The 22,208-nt window shown below is 37.9% G+C and overlaps 1 protein-coding gene across 4 annotated transcripts; it reads left to right on the top strand.

The window, feature by feature from the left end:
- Positions 1–7,169: 7,169 nt before the first annotated feature.
- On the top strand, positions 7,170–20,979 carry hsf4 (heat shock transcription factor 4). Of its 4 annotated transcripts, none has more exons than XM_058387147.1 (13): positions 7,170–8,025; positions 9,656–9,764; positions 10,139–10,266; positions 10,387–10,511; positions 11,467–11,542; positions 11,647–11,714; positions 12,514–12,613; positions 13,361–13,479; positions 13,619–13,801; positions 13,879–13,987; positions 14,737–14,802; positions 14,935–15,080; positions 15,354–20,979. In XM_058387147.1, exons 1-12 carry the CDS (start codon positions 7,900–7,902, stop codon positions 15,031–15,033), a joined length of 1,308 nt encoding a protein of 435 aa, XP_058243130.1. In that variant the 5' UTR covers positions 7,170–7,899; the 3' UTR covers positions 15,034–15,080; positions 15,354–20,979. The 4 variants fall into 4 exon arrangements, with proteins under 4 accessions (XP_058243130.1, XP_058243131.1, XP_058243132.1 ...); XM_058387148.1 differs by having other exon boundaries at positions 18,430–20,979; XM_058387149.1 differs by having other exon boundaries at positions 19,158–20,979.
- Positions 20,980–22,208: the final 1,229 nt, after the last annotated feature.

The raw sequence follows: 22,208 nt of genomic DNA on the forward strand, positions 1-22,208 counted from the left end.
AGTAGAATTACTTATTTGACTTGTAATGCAGCAAGAAAAGGCCAAATTGGGCAATGCATTAGCACAAAGCAGCAATGAAAGCTCTTAACATGTAGTGTGTAAAGGTTTAATTATACAATACTGAAATCTACTTCCCTTTAAAACAGTCACATTTTGCTTTGTTGAGAGGTTGTATTATACAAAACCAGCATAAACATATAAGCCATTCCATCTCTCTGAATGAAATGTGGACTTTTTGAATTCTAAAACGCAGTAGCTCCATGTACATTATCAAAGAAAATTTGCTCTACACTTATCTACATCTTTTTTTACTTTCATAGAAAAATTAGGTGCCACATTAACAACTTTCGTTAACTACTTTCATACATCATTGCCTCTGCCATAATAGGAGTAATGAGAATTGCTCATAAGCCAGTGCAAATCTAGCATAAATCTAGGGATAAATGCAGCTGTACCCTCATAACAGTGACTTTATTTGCACACACACACGTGTGCAAATAAAGTGTGCAAATCCCTTTTCAAAAGTTTGCATACTTTTAGTTCATAATATCATGTATTGCCCCCTTTAGCATCAATGATGGCATGCAGTCTTTTGTAATAATTGTGCATGAGGTCCTTAATTCTCTCAAGTGGTATCACCAAAGTGGCTCAATAATATTGAGGTCAGGAGACTGTGATGACCACTCAACTTGGCCTTGTGCTATGGATTATTGTCATGTTGGAACATCTAAGGGCCTCCCATGCACAGCTTTCATGCTGCAGAATGCAAATTGTCTACCAGTATTGCCATCAATTTTGACTAACTTCCCTGTGCCACTGGAGCTTACACAGCCCTAAAACATAAGAGATCCACCAGCATGCTTTGCAGTGGGGATGGTGTACTTTTTACCGTAGGCCTTGTTGACTCCTCTCCAAACATAGTGTTTATGGTTCGACTTTGTGAAGGTCAATTTTGCACTCATCAATTTAAATGACTCTGCTCCAGAAAACTGTAAGACTTAAAGGTCTAGGTGCTGTCTGGTGTACTGAAAGGAGGCCTTTTTGTGGCATGGGCACAGTAACAGCTTTCTCCTGGCAACCTGACCATGCAGGTCATTTATGTTCAAGTACCTCCTTATTATGCTCCTTGAAACAACACTACTTTTTTCCAGAGCAGCCTGTATTTCTCTCAAAGTTGTTTGTGGGTTTTTCTTTGCATCCTGAACAATTCTTTTAGCAGTAGTGGGTGAAATCTTTCTTGGTCTACCTGACCAAGGCTTAGTATCAACAGAACCTCTCATTTTCCACTTCTTTATCAGAGTTTGAACAATACTGACTGGCATTTTCAAGAGTTGATATGTCTTTTTATGTCCTTTTCCTGCTTTATAAAGTTCAACTACCTTATTTTGCAGGTCCATTGGCAGTTCTTTTGTCTTCCCCATGGTGCGGTATCCAGCCAAGTCAGTGTATTACCTCAGGAGCTGAGAAACTCAGTGACTATTTATGCACAGACGCTAATTACAGTTACAATGAGTCACAGGTGCTAATAGCCATTTAAACCTCTGTCTGTCAACCTGTGTGTTTATAATATAATAATAATGGCCAAACATTCAAGGATATGTACAGTATATCACAAAAGTGAGTACACCCCTCACATTTTTGTAAATATTTTATTATATCTTTTCATGTGACAACACTGAAGAACTGACACTCTGCTACAATGTAAAGTAGTGAGTGTACAGCCTGTATATAACAGTGTAAATTTACTGTCCCCTCAAAATAACTCAACACATAGCCATTAATGTCTAAACTGTTGGCAACAAAAGTGAGTACACTCCTAAGTGGAAATGTCCAAATTGGGCCCAATTAGCCATTTACCCTCCCCGGTGTCATGTGGCTTGTAAGTGTTACAAGGTCTCAGGTGTGAATGGTGATCAGGTATGTTAAATTTGGTGTTATCGCTCTCATACCCTCTCGTACTGGTCACTGGAAGTTCAACATGGCACCTCATGGCAAAGAACTCTCTGAGGATCTGAAAAAAAGAATTGTTGCTCTACATAAAGATGGCCTAGGCTATAAGAAGATAGAAGACCCTGAAACTTACGGTGGAACGGTGGGCAAGACCATACAGCGGTTTTACAGGACAGGTTCCACTCAGAACAGGCCTCGCCATGGTCGAACAAAGAAGTTGAGTGCACATGCTCAGCGTCATATCCGGAGGTTGTCTTTGGGGAAATAGACATATGAGTGCCGCCATCATTGCTGCAGAGGTTGAAGGCTGCTGTCAGTGCTCAGACCATACGCCGCACATTGCATCAAATTGGTATGCATGACTGTCATCCCAGAAGTAAGCCTCTACTAAAGATGATGCACAAGAAAGCCCGCATACAGTTTGCTGAAGATAAGGAGACTAAGGCCAGAACCATGTCCTGTGGTCCGATAAGACCAAGATAAACTTATTTGGTTCAGATGGTGTCAAGCGTGTGTGGCGTCAACCAGGTGAGGAGTACAAAGACAAGTGTGCCTTGCCTACAGTCAAGCATGGTGGTGGGAGTGTCATGGTCTGGGCTTGCATGAGTGCTGCTGGCACTGGGGAGCTACAGTTCATTGAGGGAAACATGAATGGCAACATGTACTGTGACATACTGAAGCAGAGCATGATCCCCTCCTTTGGGAGACTGGGCCACAGGGCAGTATTCCAGCATGATAATGACCCCAAACACACCTCCAAGATGACCACTGCCTTGCTAAAGAAGCTGAGGGTAAAGGTGATGGACTGGCCAAGCATGTCTCCAGACCTAAACCCTAAGGTGGGGGAGCGCAAGGTCTCTAACATCCACCAGCTCTGTGATGTCATCATGGAGGAGTGGAAGAGGACTCCAGTGGCAACCTGTGAAACTCTGGCGAACTCCATGCTCAAGAGGGTTAAGGCAGTGCTGGAAAATAATGGTGGCCACACAAAATATTGACACTTTGGGCCCAATTTGGACATTTCCACTTAGGGGTGTACTCACTTTTGTTGCCAACAGTTTAGACATTAATGGCTGTGTGTTATTTTGAGGGGACAGTAAATTTACACTGTTATACAGGCTGTACACTCACTACTTTACATTGTAGCAGAGTGTCAGTTCTTCAGTGTTGTCACATGAAAAGATATAATAAAATATTTACAAAAATGTGAGGGGTGTACTCACTTTTGTGTAAACATTTCATCAGGTTTGTTTGGCTGATTTCAGTTATCATTAGGTTTTAAAAAAGAGTCAGACAACTATGAGATAGATAGATAGATAGATAGATAGATAGATAGATAGATAGATAGATAGATAGATAGATAGATAGATAGATAGATAGATTACAACTTACAACATTAAAATAATTACAACAAACTATAAATGTTCGACACTGTCTAAATGTACCTACTAGGATTATGTATTCTGTGCTGTAGTGGCACTAATGCTGATAGACTGTGGCTTGAACAGTCTATGGAGCATGATTTAGGACTGACATGGTGGAGCCATATCAGCTGACTGGGCTTATTTAGTTACAAGTATTCTACTCTTATATTTTCCTGCTTAGCTGTGGCCAACATTAATCACACATTTTTACATGTACACATTTATTTTGTATGTAATATATATGTTCATAACAGCTCTGCTTTTAAGACCCAGTTGTAGTACCTACTTGGATGGAAGTTCATTTCAGATTTATCTTCACCTTCACTCTCTCAGATACTCATAGACTTGTATCTCAGCATGTCTGGTTGTAATCTCACCATAGATGTCAACTAACCACCTGAATCTCACCAAGGCTAAGATGTTGTATATTCCTGGAGATACAATATATTGCCAAAAGTTTTGGGATGTCTACTTTTACATGCATATGAATTTAATATGGAGTTGTCCCACCCTTTGCAGCTATGACAGCTTCAACTCTTCTTGGAAGGCTTTCCACAAGGTTTAGGAGTATGTTTATGGGAATTTTTGACCATTGCTCTAGAAGCGCATTTGTGAGGTCAGGCGTGTTGTTGGATGAGAAGGTCTGACTCGCAGTCTCCACTCTAATTCATCCCAAAGGTGTTCTATCAGGTTGAGGTCAGGACTCTGTGCAGGCTAGTCAAGTTCCTTCACACCAAACTCACTCATCCATGTCTTTCTGGACCCTTGCACTGGTGCACGGTCATGTTGGAACAGTAAAGGGTCATTCCCAAACTGTTCCCATTAAGTTGTGAGCATGAAATTGTCCAAAATGTCTTGGTATGCTGAAGCATTAAGAGTTCCTTGGAACTAAGGGGCCAAGCCAACCCCTAAAAAACAACACCGGAATTCAATTATATGGAGGGGTGTCCCAAAATCTTTGGCAATATAAGGTTCCCACATCAAGGTTTTGTGTCCCAGGAGAGCTCTCTAATTACACCATCTAATGCACAAACCATTTTTGTCATTCTCAACAGTTAACTATCATTCTCTGCTATTGATGTTAATCTGACCTGGTCATGTAAGTCATGTCATGTCATGTCATTGTCTCCCACTTATCCGGAGCCGGGTCGCGGGGGCAGCAGTATAAGCAGGGATGCCCAGACTTCCCTCTCCCTAGACACTTCCTCCAACTCTTTCAGGGGGATTCCGAGGCGTTTCCAGGTCAGCCGAGAGACATAGTCCCTCCAGCGTGTCCTGGGTCTTCCCCGGGGTCTCTTCCCGGTGGGGCATGCCCGGAACATCTCCCCAGGGAGACATCCAGGAGCAGTGGCTCTACTCTGAGCTCCTCCCGGGAGACAGAGCTCCTTACCCTATCTGTAAGGGAGCACCTAGTCACCCTACAGAGGAAACTCATTTCGGCCACTTGTATCCGGGATCTCGTCCTTTCTCACGCTCCATCCTTCCCTCACTCATAAACAAGACCCCTAGATACTTAATCAACTCCACTTGAGGGAGGAACACCCCTCCAACCTGGAGGGGACAAGCCACCTTTTTCCGGTCAAGAACCAGGCTCACCACTCGCAGGAAGGAGCATAAGGGGTCGGTGCAATATGGTTTGGGTATCAGTCATGGGCAGGGGCCTCAACGACCCAAACCCTGGTCAAAGAATCTGACTCTTAGGTCATGTAGGTTTCTCCTTTAAAAGCGTTTCTCTATTTCTGTCAATGAAGGCCACCCAGGTCCTTCTTCTCAAAATTAGAACAGTGCTTCTTGGCAGGTCTTCCCCTGAAACTCCCTAGAATACAGGCTAGAATACAGGCATGTGTTCAGTCATCCCAAGTAATATTAAATAACCTCATTGCTAAGTTCTCTCCACTGCTTTTCAGTGGCTACCAGCACCATATTAGGGAATTATAAAATAACTGATTTATAAAATAATTCTGGAATTATTCCAGAATTATTCTAGAATTATAAAATAACTGATGTAGACATCAGAGGAACCAGTGTATGTACAATATTTACCATTAAGAGTGACCAGCATAAAAAATAGACTGACATTTGCAGGTCATCACAAGCATTTTGAAGGAGTTTTCTTCTTTGATTAAAAAAAAATTAATTGTTTGGCCATAATGATAAGTGCTATGCATGGAGAAAAAAACGGTGAGGCTTTTAATCTGAAGAGCACCATCCTAGCTGTGAAGCATAGGGGTGGCAGCATCATGTTGTGTGGTGTCTTGCTGGGAAAGGGAATGATGCACTTGAGAAAGTAGATGTCATCATTAGGAAGGAAGATTATCTAGAAATACTGAAGCAATACTGGCAAGGAAGCACACAAACTGTGACTGAATTACACCAATTCTTTAGGAGAAATGGTTATGAAAAAAAAAAAACTCCAACAAAGTATTGTGAGTGGTGAGCTGGTGGAATGCTACTGCAAGTGTTTAATTCAAGTTTGAGTAATTAAGAGGCAATGCTATCAAATACTATAAAAGTGTATGTGGAAAAAAGACGGATGCAGTAAATAAAAGTTCAAATAAATATGCCTTTCAGCTATTATTTTGAAATAAACTCTTATGCAATTAAAGGAAATGCTGTAATTGATTTAAGATAGGAAAGTGAGTTTGAATTCCTTTTGTCTGGAACTATGTAAACTTTTGGGTTCGTATGGACTTAAAGTGAAATGGCTAATTCTATCCCATGTTCCTTTCCCATGTAAATATAATATGTATAATGGTTTAATTGTAACCATGCTGCCAGCTCGCTTCATCTAAACACTTATTAGACTATAAGATAAGTACTGACTAGGTTATTTAAAACAAATTCTAACAATCTAATAATATATCAACATTAAAACATTATTGTACATAAAAACAAATAAAAATACCAGTTGGTTACGAGTTATAACTCAGCACATTGTTGGTCACATGGTTTTTCTTGGATTATTGTTTTATTGTGGGTTTGAAGTATGGCTCTGTGGACTGCTGTCACTATTTCTATACCTGTGTGTTAAGTGCGCACCTCACCGCATAGTAAGTTTACCTGATAAAATTTACACTGATCATACAGTATACATGAGTTTGTACAAGGTGTACCTAATAATCATGCAAATAAGCGAAGATCTCAGTTCAGCAGTTTGGCAGGAGATGTGTATAGAAAAGGCTTAAAAATTAGTTACCTGATAGATTCACTATTTCTATAAGTGAGCTGTGCTTCACTATTGGATGAACAGTGTTTGATATCAACCTTGAGGATGGCTCCCTCTGCTTGTTGTCTTGTGAAATGCTTTCATGATGAACAGTGCCTCTTCAAATGAGATCAATGTTCAATACAGAGTTGTAAAGTGGGATTTGTGCACATGAAGATATTTTGAATAGGTAATATTTTTTGTAACCAATTTAAGACCATTAATCTATCTCTAGGGACATTTGCAAAAAGTTTTTTAATTTTTTTTAACTAGAAATAAATGCTTGAAATAAGCAAGATTATCTGCAAATAGACAATGTCAAAGAAAAAGCTCCTCGAAAGATCAAGCTTCAAATAAAAATATCCAGAATTTGTATTAATATTATGTTTGTGTAAAAAGAACCTAATAAGGGAAAGTACTCAATTTGCCTGCAATCAAGCTATAACTAATCACTAATATGACTTTTACAGTGAAACAGCAGTCCTAGACGATGGACATATTTGTTATACATGTACATCATTCAAAAATGCACAATCCTTATGTACAGTATATCAGGAGCTTTATCACTTCATATTCCATTTCAGTAATGTCCAAAAAACATTCAATATGATGCTTATATTATTAGAGGCAGCACTGTATATGGTACTCTATACACTGCATATATAATTTTGCCAGCATTGGAGTTTTGTACCCTTGTGCATTTTGTGTAAATTTTGATGTTCACTTTTTTATTATGGATATTGATTTAAAAAGTCATTTTACATTTAGTAAGTAGTTTTTTCAAGCTGCATTTTTCATAATTTATTAAAACAATGAAAACAAATAAGAACAAAAACATGTACTTGTGGGTAGACTGATATTTTATTAATATAATATAATTGTATGTTTCAAGAATTCAAATATCTGCAGTCATATAGCTAAACAATAGACGAAAAAGCAATTCAAACACGCGTATGACTCACAACACTCATGCACAGGTTTTGTTGGAGCATTGTGTTTGGTGTAACAGTGCAGTATTATTCTAGGCTTTGTACGACCATGTATTGTTCCTATGGCTTCTTTTGTTGGAGAGGTGGTGATGAGGCTGCATCCTCTCTTTATGCTGACACAAGCCTACATGAACGACACAAGCCTGATATGGCCAGATGACTGAGCCAGAGAGAGGGAGCAAGCAAGAGATACAGAGAACGTGAGAGGAACAGGATCAGGAGCTCGGGAGGGCAGAGACCAGAAATGGACTGAGCAGTCTTGGCTAGCAAATGTACATTTATATACACACATCTCAAGTACAGAAACCCAGGCCCAGGGCTGAGAACAGATATGCAGGAGTCACCAGGTTCCATAGGTGTGGATGGAGGCTATGCCAACAACGTGCCAGCATTCCTCACCAAGCTGTGGACACTGGTGGAAGACCCGGAGACCAACCATCTCATCTGTTGGAGCACTGTGAGTCAGCTGTTATGCTTCCTATTGAGCTAAGAGTACATTTAAGCACCGAAATTCAATCTTTTTTGAATAACACATTCTCTAGCTCAGCTTTTTATTTAAAGAACCAAAACCTCATGTAGGCATTGGATAGGTCTAGCAGTAAAAATCTTTTGCTGAGGGATTAAAAATGTATATGTAGAATTTTCTCGTAAAACAAAGCTGTCATTTTTTAAAAATGTATTACACATTTTTAAGGACAAGAAAAATTTTATGATGTTATTGTCAAAACAGATAGTCTTATCACATCATATGGATTAAATGGGATACATCATACATAATACGCTGAACAATATCCTTACAGATGTTAATAATGCGGTTCACAAAGGTTTAGTAGCGACTTTGTTTATTATATGCTGCTATTATAATGAAAACTTTTGAGGTTCTGTGTTTGCATGGTGAGATTTTTTTTGTATTTCTGTATGACTATGCAAAAATCTCATTAAAACTTTGCTTGAGGCATTTTTTAAAGATTTATGCCTTGGAAGAAAAGCTGAGATCCTGCCACAACCCTTAAAAATATTACATTGCTTTACATAAAAAACGAATTTTTATGAGGATGTTGGTCATAAATCTCTAATGTTAATGAGTGATGTACTATGTACAATATACATTTTTACATGAATAGACCAATGTGGTCAGTAAATAAGTCTGTGTTCCTCATCTAATATAAATAAATAGTCAGCAATAGACACCTAAACATGTAAGAGATTCAGAATTTTCAGGTAATCTTTGGGCCTTGACATCCTGATTCACTCTGATGTGCAATAAAAACAGAGATATTAAGATCAAACCAACTAATATTGGTTAAATGCTATTTAATATATAATCAGTATTAACCAAGGTGTAGATTAAAGGTTGACTAGTGGTAGGTGAGTCATGGGTTAATGATTTATGTTTTTAAGAGGAAGGAGACACTTAAAGAAATGTATTGGGTCATTGCTTTCTGACCTGAAGGTCACTATAGAATTCTCTTTCATTATTTGGGCTTTTAAGGAAACCAACAAGAAAGGGAATGTGATAAGAACAGGTTGAGACTTAAGCAAACCGGAATAGTGTTGGTTTTTTAGTCTTTCGTTTAATGCCAGATTTCCTGACACAGTCCTCTTTCTTGCTGTGTCCTTTGCTTATTTTTATATATGCTTTTAATCTCCAGGATCAACTGACAAGCATAATCTAAGACCTCTTCTTGCATTTTGGAAATATTTGAGAATGCATATACTTTATACATAATTTATTTGAGCATAAATAACCCTGTAAATCAAAGGAAACTGCTTGTCAACCCCTTCAAAGTAAAGAAACTGTTATTTTCACTGCAGTGGGTCTCTGTGACACATCAAAACTTTCACACAGCTGCCTGAAGCGTTTCTGTGTGTTCTTTCTCTTTGCCACCTGAACACTAAATTACATCTTATGTAATTATTCCACTTTTAGATTTCCACATATACCCTACAACTTAAACTACAACTACTTGTTTACATATAAAAAAAAAAAAACCCATGACATTTGCCTACATAAATATAATTTATTTAATATATCTGATATTCCATTAAAACACAGACTTATTTTTTGCTTGGTCTTTTCTCTCTAGACTGGTACCAGCTTCCATGTGTTTGACCAAGGCAGGTTTGCCAAAGAGGTTCTGCCCAAGTACTTCAAGCACAACAACATGGCCAGCTTTGTGCGCCAACTCAACATGTGTATGTACTGGTACACAACATAGCAGAAATTAAGCTATTTGACACTTGAAAGGTTGAGTTGTATTTAGTTATAATTCCAACCATGGTGCCATGTTAAAACTAAAATTATAGCAACTGAAAACATCCTTCATATTTAATAAAATGTGGGGAATTTTCTATAATTTCCATTATTCATTTTCAACAGCAGCTTGTATCACAATATATTCTTACTATTACCCAGTAGTTTGATTCTGTAGCTTTTTACTACACAAGCTGTAGCATAGGTGTCACTCAAACCTCTAATTAAACTAATAATGTGTAGGGATCCTGCACATGTATGTATGTATATTTATGTATATGTAAGTATATGTGCATATCATATCTTATTATTTCAGATGGCTTCAGGAAGGTGGTGAACATTGAACAGAGTGGGCTGGTGAAGCCAGAGAGAGATGATACAGAATTTCAGCACCTGTACTTCCTCCAAGGCCATGAGCATCTGCTAGAGCACATCAAGCGCAAGGTATGACTAATGCATGACTGTATGCATACACAATTTAGTCTTACACTTAGTCACAGTGGTTTTGTTGGCATGCATGTCCTCCTGATTCTTCCAGCTGATTGTGTATATGTTCTCTCTCAGGTGTCTATAGTAAAAACTGAGGAGACTAAATTCAGGCAGGAGGATTTAAGCAAGCTTCTGTATGAAGTACAGGTGCTTCGCAGCCAACAAGAGAACATGGAGTGCCAGATGCAAGATATGAAACAGTGAGAGCCCAACTTTTTCACACCCATTTTATACATGATTTGAATTTGTTATTATTTGCAGTGTTAGTGAAGCAGGAGCTGGGTTAAAGTTAAGCTCTACATCCTTGTCCTGAGCTGTGGATAGTGACAAGAATATAGTGAAGATGACAGGAAGAAGAAGTCAGGTTCCTTTGCAGGGAAGTTGTGCTTATTCTCTGTGATAGGGTGAGGAGCTCTGCAATCTGGGAGTGCCGAGGAGTAGTGCTACTGTTCCTCTGAATTAGGAGAAGCCAGATGACATGGTTCCAGCACCTTACACGTTTGCCCCTAGTTCTGGCTCCTAGAACATTCCAGTGGACTGAGACAGACCCCCCCTGTAGCAGACCCAGGACTCACTGGAAAGATTATATCTCACAGCTGGAATGTAAGGCCGGGGATGACTAAGTTTGCGCCTACCTTCTTAGCCTGCTACCAGTGCAACCCCCAGTAGGAAAAGTAGAAAGAAAATGAATGAATTTTTGCACAGTTTTATCTTGGGACCTTCATTTTTTATCCAACGTGGTAGTTTTTAACAAGTGTAGTAGTACATTTACTATTAATTAACTAAAACTAATGATTTTATATATAGGTGTGAAGGCTTCTACATGAGAATTGAGTGAGTGTTTGTGCTCTCCACTGTAATAACAAACAGAAAGCATTCTCAACCCTAAATGATTTGACCCTTTCCCTACATTCACTCTCATTCTTCACCTACATTTGGTCTCTATTCTCTGTGCCTGTGCTTTGTGCATGCTGTTTGAATAGAACTCTCCTGACCTTTTAGTGGCTTGCAGTGAAGGTCATGTGCATTGATTATGTACTGGACCCTCAGGTAGATCAATGGGCTTGTGTGTCAGTAGTGACAATAGACTGTGACAAAGCTATGATAAATTTGAATTTCTTTAAGCATTAATAGGACATCTCTCTGGTTGTGTAGGCAGAATGAAGTACTGTGGAGGGAGGTGGTGTCACTGAGACAGAACCACACACAGCAGCAGAAAGTTATGAACAAGGTAAAAAAAAACAACAACATGAAAACACCACATATGAGCATGTAGACATTTTGGCATTTGATGCAGTTCGGTAATGCTGAATCACTCTCTGGCTTTGTTATTAGCTGATACAGTTCCTGGTCAGCCAGATGCAGACGAGCCCTCCCAGCACGGTGGGAATGAAGAGAAAATTGTGAGTACACATTCTCACCTAGACTTTACTTACCCACGCTACGATGATGCAGCTGTGCTTGGATTATCACACACACATATTAACAAAAAAGGAATAGAAAATCGCAAACCAACACATACTGGCCTAATAAACACAGCTGTGCGAATGGCCAACTCAGCTGGATTTGGTCAAGTGACACAATTCACTGGTTCGGCTGCCCTGAATGGGGCTGAATGCTGAATCAGATCTACTGAGCTCTATGGCCCACACACACACACACACACACACACACACACACAAACACCAACCCACTGAACCACAGCGCATGACCCTCTACCCTCTATGAAGAAATGCACTGTCAGCTAGGGTGACCTGTGAAAATGAATCAGGTGAGAGGGAGGACGAGGTCTAATAATATACTTCAAAATAATACAACTTTTATTCAGCATATACAAGTAAATTCAAGCTGACATAAAACTAACATTTAAGAAACACTATCCCGATTATATGCCAAGAAAGAAATATCTCTGACTACATTTCTATAATGTATAATATATGATATTATATAATGTATTATAATATATAATGTATTCTATATTTTATAATACATTTACATTTTAGCCATTTGGCAAGCTGCCCCTATCCTAAGCGACTAGCAGAAGTGCTGTTCAGTCTCTATTAATAAATACATTCTCATACTGGTTCATTAGGTCATAGACTAAAAATATCATCAGTCCAAAACTCTGTTGGGATAATAATGTTACTTGAATCATAGATTTGTATTTTGTGTGTTTTTCCTGACTCTCCTTCTATTCCGCAGGCCCCTGATGTTGGATGATGGCTCCACCTCTCCTCCTATCTCCAAACTCAGTCACAGCCACTCCATGGAGTCAATACAAGAGGCCTTCTACATCCAATCGGTAAGACAGAATACAAGTATGAGCAATAGACAATATTTAAAGGATTTATGGAAAGTCATTCTTTGTATGGTGAAGTGCATTTTAATGTTTTTTTGCCAAAAAGAGGCCCTAGCAGAAATACAATGCCTGAATGTCATTGTAGTGTGTTTTCAGATCTCAGTTCCAGAGTCATCATCTGTCCTTCTTTTGTAAGGAGCTAAGAGTCAACATGCATAAACCTAGGAATAAAAGCTTGAGATGTGGAGGAATGCCTCTGGTTCAAAATTACAGGGAGTTCTTCCTTGCCCCTGTTACCTCAGGCTTCTGCATTAGTGATAGATATAAATTTTATTTAAATTTACCTTCATTTTTATTCTGAATTTTTATATTATTGTAAAGCTGCATTGAGACAATGTCAATTGCTATAGCTTTTAGCGCTATACAAATAAAATTGAATTACAGGACACAGAGGGTGACAAACAATTTAAAAAAATTTTTTTTTAAATATTTCCTCTATTTGTTTGAAAAATGTATTTTGTTCTAATAATATTAAACAGTAACTCATTATGTTAATTTTTTTCACATTTCTTTTATTTGGTAATAATAGACATTGGAATAATAGATCATTATAGCTAGAGCATTTTAAAGTATGAGTTTAAGTATAAAGTGTGGACCTAATACATATTGTACATTTTGTCACCATGGGATGACAAAAGCTAATTTCACATTCTCCTTTAAGGCATCTCATTCCTTTTTTCTCACTGTCAGCCATCCACAGAAGCTGTCTCCTGTTCCACTAGCAACACTTTGACAGTAGGGCCGATCATCTCTGATGTTACTGACATGTCACAGCCTAGTGCCATGGCTATTCAAATGGAGGAAGCACGGTACACATATTTGTTGTTTTTGAATTTAAAAAAATTGTGAAAAAATTTGATATAAACATTATTTAAGAATCACATGTTCTTATTTTATATTAAATAAATAGTGCAGTAATATACACTGCAATATGGCCTGTTCATATAGGGAAAGATGTCCAATGATTATTAAGGAAGAGCCAGTGAGTCCAGGTGTGCACAGGTGGAGTGAGGAGGTTTCTTGTGGTGTGTGTACTGAACCTCCTGTTCTCCCCTTGGCCATGGTACAATCCGTCCTAGAGGGCCGAGGATCAGGTGCTGCAGAGAGGAGGGCCAAGAGGACCATGGACAGGTAGGTGTAGTGGATGGATATGTTTGTTTTGAATTTTATATTTTTATGTATGATCTAATATTGTGTCTATGTGTTAGGCCAGAAAATTCTGAAACTGTTGAAAATGTGGACATGAGCTTTGAAGAACTACAGCTGCTCCTGAGAAACCACCAGCATAGTATAGAGTCCAGCTCTGCCAGTGTGGATGTAGGTACAACATATAAACACATTAATGCTCTTTAAATATCGATATAAAAAACTCTTAATGGCCACTTGAATTAATTCATTGTTAATATTGCTGAAAACTTGCCTGGTACATTATATACTCATTCAAAAGACTTTAAGTGTTTAGGCAAGAAAAACTAATTAGAAATTAGCCATCTGAGGCAAGTCTAGTATTTTAAAATATAATGGTGATAAATGCCCTAGGAATTCACTGACCACACCAATACACAGGTTTAGACACTACCTCCACCCTGCTTGACTGATGAGCTTGTATGTCTTGGAGCAGCAGAAATGAGCAGCTCCTTTCTTTCTCCACACTTTGTTCTTTTCATCACTTTGCTAGAGTTTAATCTTGTTTCCAGAATCTTTGTGGCTCATTTCTGTATTTTTTTCATAATATGATCTTACTGCTCATTAGCGGTTTACATCTTTTTGTTTGGCCTTTATATTTCTGCTCTCAAAGTCTTCCTCTAACAGTGGATAGTGATACCCTGACCCCTGCCTTGTGGAGGTTGATGGCACTGACTGTTGTTTTCACAGCTCTCACTTGCTGTATTCTTGCATACAAATTTCAGCCATTATTCAGCCCTTATTTAATTCTTGAACATCTAATTACTATTGTTTTTGTTTGCTACAGTAAATGGTATATTAGTGATAATATGCTTACATAAATATATATATGAGTGCTGTTGAATCTAAATAAATCATGAACTGTTTTTGCTCTCTTAAAGACATTCACATTTAGCATGCCCATGAATGAGTGGAACTTCACAGAGATGGACCCAAATCTCAAATCAGTGAGTAACTTACTCTACTTCAGATCATCTGAAGACATTAGCTTTCACCACTGAAGGCTCTTGAAAATCTGTTCCTACTGAATTCAGCTAGACAGTTGTACTACCCTGTCTGTCTGTGTATTGTGTGTGTAGGAGTTGGCCAACATCCTTGTCCCTGCTGCTATGTCTCAGTACATGTTCCAGTGTCAGGAGGGTGAAGTGTGCAATACTAATGGCTGTGAGGAACAGTAAGAACCTGACATTGCATCTGGCACAAGTTCCTCTTCCTGGACCGTCAGGTATTACCTGCAGTTCAAAACATTTTATTTCGGATAGCTTTAATTCTAGCTGACAGCATTGTCTAGCTATGCAGCAGCACTAAAACTAAAATAAGCTGCTCTGGTTTGGGGAAGGGAGGAATCTGCGAAGTTTAAGGCAAACATTTCTATCTAGTGAATAAAATAGCCACAGTGACATGATGGGTCTGGATTTACTGGTATAAATAACATATTTTTGTGTGGCTGGTAGAAAAAGATGCCTATTTCACATAGTTCTAATTCCATACATTCCAGGCTGCTGGGGGAGTTTCCTTCTGGAGTATTTCTGACCGATTTTGTGGTATAACACTGGATTATTCCACAGTGTACCAATTTCATACATTTCTTGCACAATTGTTTATGTGATCTAAGGTGCAAAGGATAATGGCTGCAGTGGGAGATCAGTGTCACCAGTATAGAAATTGGTGGCTTTGATAGCAGTACAGTAGGAAAAGCATTGTGGTTAAATCCAAATAAAAGAGAACTATAACAAAGGTTTGCAAAGGAAATATATTGCAAGTCATTTTTGTAACACCATGGTGCAGTTGCTTTTGGCCCTTAAAGAGAAAATGTCCATGACACGAGATTCCCTGGGAACAGAGATCTTACAGACTTCTAGTTATAGGAGCCATATCAATGGAGCATGAAATGATTTGGTCTGTTGAAACTAATGGGAAGGGAAGCTTAGCTTTCTCAAATGCATTTGCCCAGGTTCATAAAACCACCTGGGAAAGTTTCAGGAAGCATTGGCTGATCTCCTTTCCTTGGTTAATATTGGTGGGAGTCTTTACTAAGTTTAATTTATTTCAAAGAAGTGGTCTTCAAAGACCACAAGATAGACAGAAGGAGTTATGCAGGATACATTTTAGTGCACCAAAACACAAAGTTATGTTTAAATCAGGACACAGACTGACCAAACCTCCAAAGTATGATTCACCAGAAGTGCTGGAGTCTTGAAAAATATGTGGTCAGTGGTAGGATGGTTTATCCCTTTAAAATTAAATCAGTGGTGCTCTGTAACAACAGATCTGTGGCTACTGAGCACTTTGTCCACAGGGTTTTGTGTACAGTTGCCTTGTCCACCACCACCAAATACAGGAGTCAAATTCTATCCCATAGAGACCTTGAAGAAGACCTTAAGAAGACCATGTCTTCTTAAAATGGCGTTCCATATCCTGAGCACACCAGATACAGGCTGTAAACTAGAACAAAAACGTTTATGTCCATTCAGCTGAATGGTGCATATTTCCACATTAATTGCTGTGGAACATATTTTCACATCACACATCTCTTCTTCAACATAAGTGAGGTGATATAACCATGCAGAGACCTGCCCTTCACTCTAGTGCCCAAGATGTTAATTAAGTGGATGTGTACCTTCCTATCTGTATTGCCTGTGATACTGACAGTATAGCACAAGTAACAAGACAGATGGAGCTCCCGATATTAAATATAGAGGATTTATGGCTAATAAGCAATCACAAGAAAATTTTAATAAAAGTCAGTGCAGTCTTGAGTGGAAAAACCTGAATGTGAAGGATAGAGGAGAACAGGGCTTGATATCAGCATATCATTGTGTGTGGCTGTTGTGCTGTGTGGCTAATGCCATTTCCAGGAACCTCTAAGTCGCTTATATATATTAGTATGGAAAGACAATACTAGGATTGTGTTCTACTTCAAACAGCAAGGGGGCACAAAATTACAAATTATATTCAGGTAGTCAAGCAAGTACTGAGGGTAGAGGCCAACGGACAGTGGATAGTTGAATCCACACGAAGATGGTTCTGCTAAATCAGAGCACCAGATCTGAACAGACAGACAGCTTACTGTGCAGTGTAGTTCATGGACAGTATCGAGACAAGGGTTCTGGTCCTGAAACACTGGGCAGTCCTTTGCAGAGTTACATGTTGTGCAAATTCATCTGGCTAGCACTTGCACTTTTCCAGAACTACTTTTATAGATATTTAGGGTATACACTGAGGGGAAAGTACACACTTTTGTTTTTGTTTATTTCAATGTACTTCCAGTATATGTATCTATATATTTATTTATAATTTGCACACAAAATATCTTTTGACTGTGTATGAAAAAGATGTATTTATAAACTACAAACTACATGACAGTCACAGTTATGAGTTTTTGGACATCCCATTCCAAAACCATTGAGAATATTATCAGGTTGGGCCTCTTTTGGCTTCTGTAACAGCCTCCACTCTACTGTGAAAGCTTACTGCAAGATTTTGGCATGTGTCTGTGTGAATTTTGGCCCGTTCAGTCCAAAGAAGATTTGTGAGGTCATGCACTGATCAGATGAGCAAGCCTTGCTTGTAATTGAATTAACCAATTCATCCCACAAGTTGTTCACTGGGGTCGATGTCCATTTCCCCAAACTGTTGCCATAAATTGCCAGCACACTAAAATGTATGCTGTAGCATTAACGTTACCTTCATTGTAACTAAGGGGCCCAAACCCTTAAAAACAGCCCAGACAAGCATTACTGTTGGCACTATACATTCTGGTAGGTTTAGCAGACTACCAGATAAAGCGTGATTCATCACTCCAGAGAATGTTTCTACTGCTCCCGAGTCCAGAGCTTTACATCACCAGCTTTACATCACTCCTAGATGCTTCCATGTCATCATAACATCACTTACAGTTGACTGGAGTAGAGCTAGCAGAGAAATGTGACTTGAGGCACTGTTTTATGAAAGGGGCACGTTTAAAGAGTGTGTTGCTGACAACGCAAAGCCATAGTTGGCAATTACATCTTCAAGATTTCTTTGGTAAGATGTAATTGATTTTTTTCAGTTTTGACCCATGTCTTTTGATGAATTGTCTTTTAAATATCCAAGATTATAAGGGCCCAGTGATGGACTCACGATTTCATAATCCTCCATAAGTCTTAGTTAGGCCATGCAAGCTTCTTCTTTTTTCTTGATGAATGAGTCTGAGTCATTTTGGCTGTAAGATTGGGGTTATTGCCTTGTTGAACAGTTCTTCTTCTCTCCAAATTATTTGGACACTGGAATTAAATTCTCCTCTAATATGTTCCTGTACATCATTCCATCCATGTGTCCATGATGTAAGATGTCCAGTTTGCAGAGAAGCAGCCTTATATCATGATTCTCTCCTCTGTACTTCACAGTGGCTATGGTGTTATTTGGATTCTATGCTCCGATTTGTCTATGTGCTTGTGTGCAAACATTAGCTGCACGTTTCTGTGCTTCTTTTTTAGCAGAGGAGTTTTAAGTGGGGTTTAGGAACAGCGATGATTGCAGTGTGGTTCATTGCTTGTTGTTCTTTGTGTAACTGTTGTTTCTGCTGCTTTCAGGTCATCCTGCAAATCTTTCTGAGTGACTGCTGACTTCTCTTTTACCTTCCTTATCATTAGTGTGAGAGCGTGTTGTGAAATCTTGCATGGCGCACCTATCCCGCGATGATTAGCTGTGGTTTCATAAGATTTTGATCTGCAGATTATTGAACCAGCCGTACTGACATGGATGTTTAGGATCTTGGCTATGGCTCTGTAGGGTTTTTTACTGAAGGGTTGTTGTCCCTTTGGAAGCTCCTTAATCTTTACCATGATTGTTGCTTTTTGTGTCTTCCTGACCAGTTTTTAATAGACACCCAGTATAATTTGTGAGAACTTTATTTGCAGCAGCAGCATTTGCATTTTATATTAATGTGACCTTTACATATATATATTATAAAATCAGTCTCAAAATACTTTCACCTGTCATTTCAATTTTTAAACATATCTTTGTTTATGCTTACAAATACATACATACCTTACTGTTTATATTTATAAGTACAAAGTGTGTGTACATTTTTACCGGATATATGCACTAAACATATATATTAAATAACCAAAACAAAAGTGCCTAAATACTTTGTTCTTCTCATAGTATATCGTAGTTACACAGCAATAACGCACAGGTGCATTTCTCCAGGACAGATCAAGATTAATTCATTGGTGTTGAATAGCAAATTGTCCCACATGCAGTTATAATACAAGGCCAAAAGCAATCAGGGCATTGATAGCACCATGTTGTATTTTAGGGAGCAGCAAAGTTCCATTACCCCAAGTGGTAGGACCTATCACTGAGGGAACCACATTGCTGCCAGTGTGGAGATATGCATTATTGTATAAGAATGTGGTCCAAAGTTGAATGCACTTTACTATGTGTTGGAGTTGCTGTATGTAGAGTTGGCTTTTTCCTTAATATTACTTAGTTGTAAATATAAATTTATATATTTTCTTTTTTTTTCCATTTCATATACTCTGTATTTGTATTTAATTATATATTTATAGAATTTACAGAAATCAATGATACAATCCTTTTTTGTCTATATTATCGTAAGAGGTCTAGGGATTTTCAGTGTGAAATACATGCAAATACATTTTGTTTTTTTTACTTATTAGCAAACTATATCTGAAATCAACAGAGGCATCATTGTCTATGATATACAGTATGCTCCATTTCAGCTCCATTTTATGGTACATGTCATTGTTAGTCTTGGATACAGTGATACAGTATACTCTATTTGATAAGTGATACAGTATACTCTATTTGATAAGTGATACAGTATACTCTATTTGATAAGTGATACAGTATACTCTATTTTAGCTTGAAACAGTTTTTCCAAGCCCTTAATATTCAAAATCAATTAATATACTAAAGATTTTACAGTTGAATGTGATATATTTAACATTGTACTTGTGTGACTTTGTAAGTTATTATTCTTAAAACTTCACAGGTTAGGAAAAGCTCTGATTTCATTTTTTGAACAAAATTCAGCTTAGTTTTCATTATCTTGTATGATATGATTCATGCATACACTGCTGAATTTATATACACTCTTCCTCCAGAATGTTTCATTTTAGCAGCAGGAAAACTCATTTGCAATGCTAGTTGCGCCCCCACTGATGTGTGAACGTAGTTTTAGTAGGAGAAAGAATATAAAATCAGAAAAGTCAGAACAGCACACAAAGAGTGCAATCCCACAAGCTTATTAAAGGATCAATTATAACTACAGCTCCATTTACATCTGATCATATGTGATACAACTCCAGTCTGGCAGAAATGTTGAGGTTTTACAGCTATCTGGACACAAGATTAAAAATTAGTATAGCCATCAACCAGTAAAACTAATCCCATCTGAATAAGTCTAAAGTGAAAGTGTTTGCTACTAAAAAAGGATCTTTCCTAGGCAGCCTTATTAATCCTAGAAAACCCTAGATCTCTTACAAGCTTTTTTTCTTTTCTTTTAAGTATTTATTTCTGAAAAGTGCGATATGTGATTTGTATTATTTGCCAAAGACACAATACATATGTAACCACGGGTATGTATGGACAGACACACAGTAGTCCAGCTATATTACCTAGATAAACAATTGTTTAAAAAAATGGCTGGCATAATAATAATAATAATTGCACTAAGAATGGTTACTGTATTAGAAATAGCATGGATTGTTTTCATGTTTATTACAGCTGTTCTACTTTAAGATGCTTTTTACACTGGTTTTGAAGAGAGTGTTTTTCTTTTTCATTTTCTTTCCATCCACTGTTGATATTTTCCTTTCTTTTTCATTTGATGAATTGCACGTGTAATTGATAAATGTATTCTACTGTAATGAAATGGTCAGAAATTCAACAATCCTGCTTGCTGGTTTCATATATGCACTTTTCCCGGATTCATTAATGAAAGGACTGCTTAAAAAAGTGATCATTTATTGCTGCTATATTTTCACACTGCACTTTTTCCGTCTGTAATTACCATCAGCAAAGTGTGTTGTGTTTAAACATCTGAGCCATGTACTCATTATACATGAAAAAACAGATATGTCAATACCGACATACTGTAACAGACACTTATTTTGGGCTCGAAATGTTATGTTAATTATTGAAATAAAACGTTTCTTCCACAGTATCTTGTGAATATGCATTATTTTAACACTAGTCAAAACACACAATGCATTTTAATGGAATGTGCAACAAAAGATTCAGAGGGTGAAGTATGCATGCTCGGGTGATTGGAGATTGGATTCACAATACTAGTGCAACCTTGCAGACTACACATCAGTGCTGGCAGAAACCAGGAGTGAGACTTTGCAAGGAACTGTACAACGTCTGGGTTATGTAAAGGGTAGTGTGATTATTAAACTCCAAACAGGGATACTGGTCATGTGTCAACACGTGATGTAGTCTATAGTTCATAAGTCGGTTTGTGTTACTGACCGATGCAGGACATCACTGAGGATCCTAGGAAGTGAAGTGCTGAAAAAGTGAAAATGATCTTTTCAAGCTTTACATACCAATTTTTCAACACTCCTAGACTTATCTTGTTTTTTTGGCTGATCACTGTGAGAGCTTAACCAATAAAGTTGGCTGCTTTGTAAACACATTGCATGCCACTAATTAACCCTAGATATCATTGAGTATCTCTCAGGATTCATGCTTTATTTTATCACAATGCCAAATGTGGAGTCCAGGCTGAGATTGAATTGCCATCAGATCTGTATCACATTTTAGTAACACATATGAATATGGCCCAAAGTGTTGCTGAAAATGTCAAATTCAGTGAGTTTTGCTGTTCACACTGTCATGGAGAAGACAGATGTTTGGGTTAGATATGAGGAAAATGATCAGATGTGAGGTCCAGTAGTGTGAACATCACATTAGCACTTTCTATCTATAATAAGGTTTTGAAGAGATGATTGACAGGAAGATTTGGAGCAGATTTCCAACCTCCAGACTAGAAAAAGTCCAGTATAATATTTGTGTGTATTTCATTTCATTTAAATGTTGTGTTATTTTTGCATTTGTTATCAGGACAATTCTTTTAACATTTATGGCCAAGTTTTTTTTAGCTTCCCTCTGGATTTTTCCAAGTTGGCATAAAAAAGAAAGAAAGAAAGAAAAAGAATTGGGCCACACCCTTTCCACAAATACTAGAAGACTAAGGAAGATGTGTTGTAACTTCTGGTAACCAATCAATTATATGTAAAACATATGAATAAAACTGTATTAATTTTTGTAATTCATTGTTAAATTTGTCTTTTTCACAAGATTGACAGCTGAAGGACACTCACTGGTGTATTAGAGCTAA

The sequence above is a fragment of the Hemibagrus wyckioides genome, linkage group LG04, assembly GCF_019097595.1.
Source record: "Hemibagrus wyckioides isolate EC202008001 linkage group LG04, SWU_Hwy_1.0, whole genome shotgun sequence".
Lineage (NCBI taxonomy): Eukaryota > Metazoa > Chordata > Actinopteri > Siluriformes > Bagridae > Hemibagrus > Hemibagrus wyckioides.

Bases quoted from the DNA above. Each gene is read 5' to 3' on its own strand.
- hsf4 (XM_058387146.1), top strand. From the start codon at position 7,900: ATGCAGGAGTCACCAGGTTCCATAGGTGTGGATGGAGGCTATGCCAAC. The intron at 13,802-13,878 runs GTAGGTGTAGTG...TCTATGTGTTAG, and splicing joins GCCAAGAGGACCATGGACAG to GCCAGAAAATTCTGAAACTG. The intron at 13,988-14,736 runs GTAGGTACAACA...GCTCTCTTAAAG, and splicing joins CCAGCTCTGCCAGTGTGGAT to ACATTCACATTTAGCATGCC.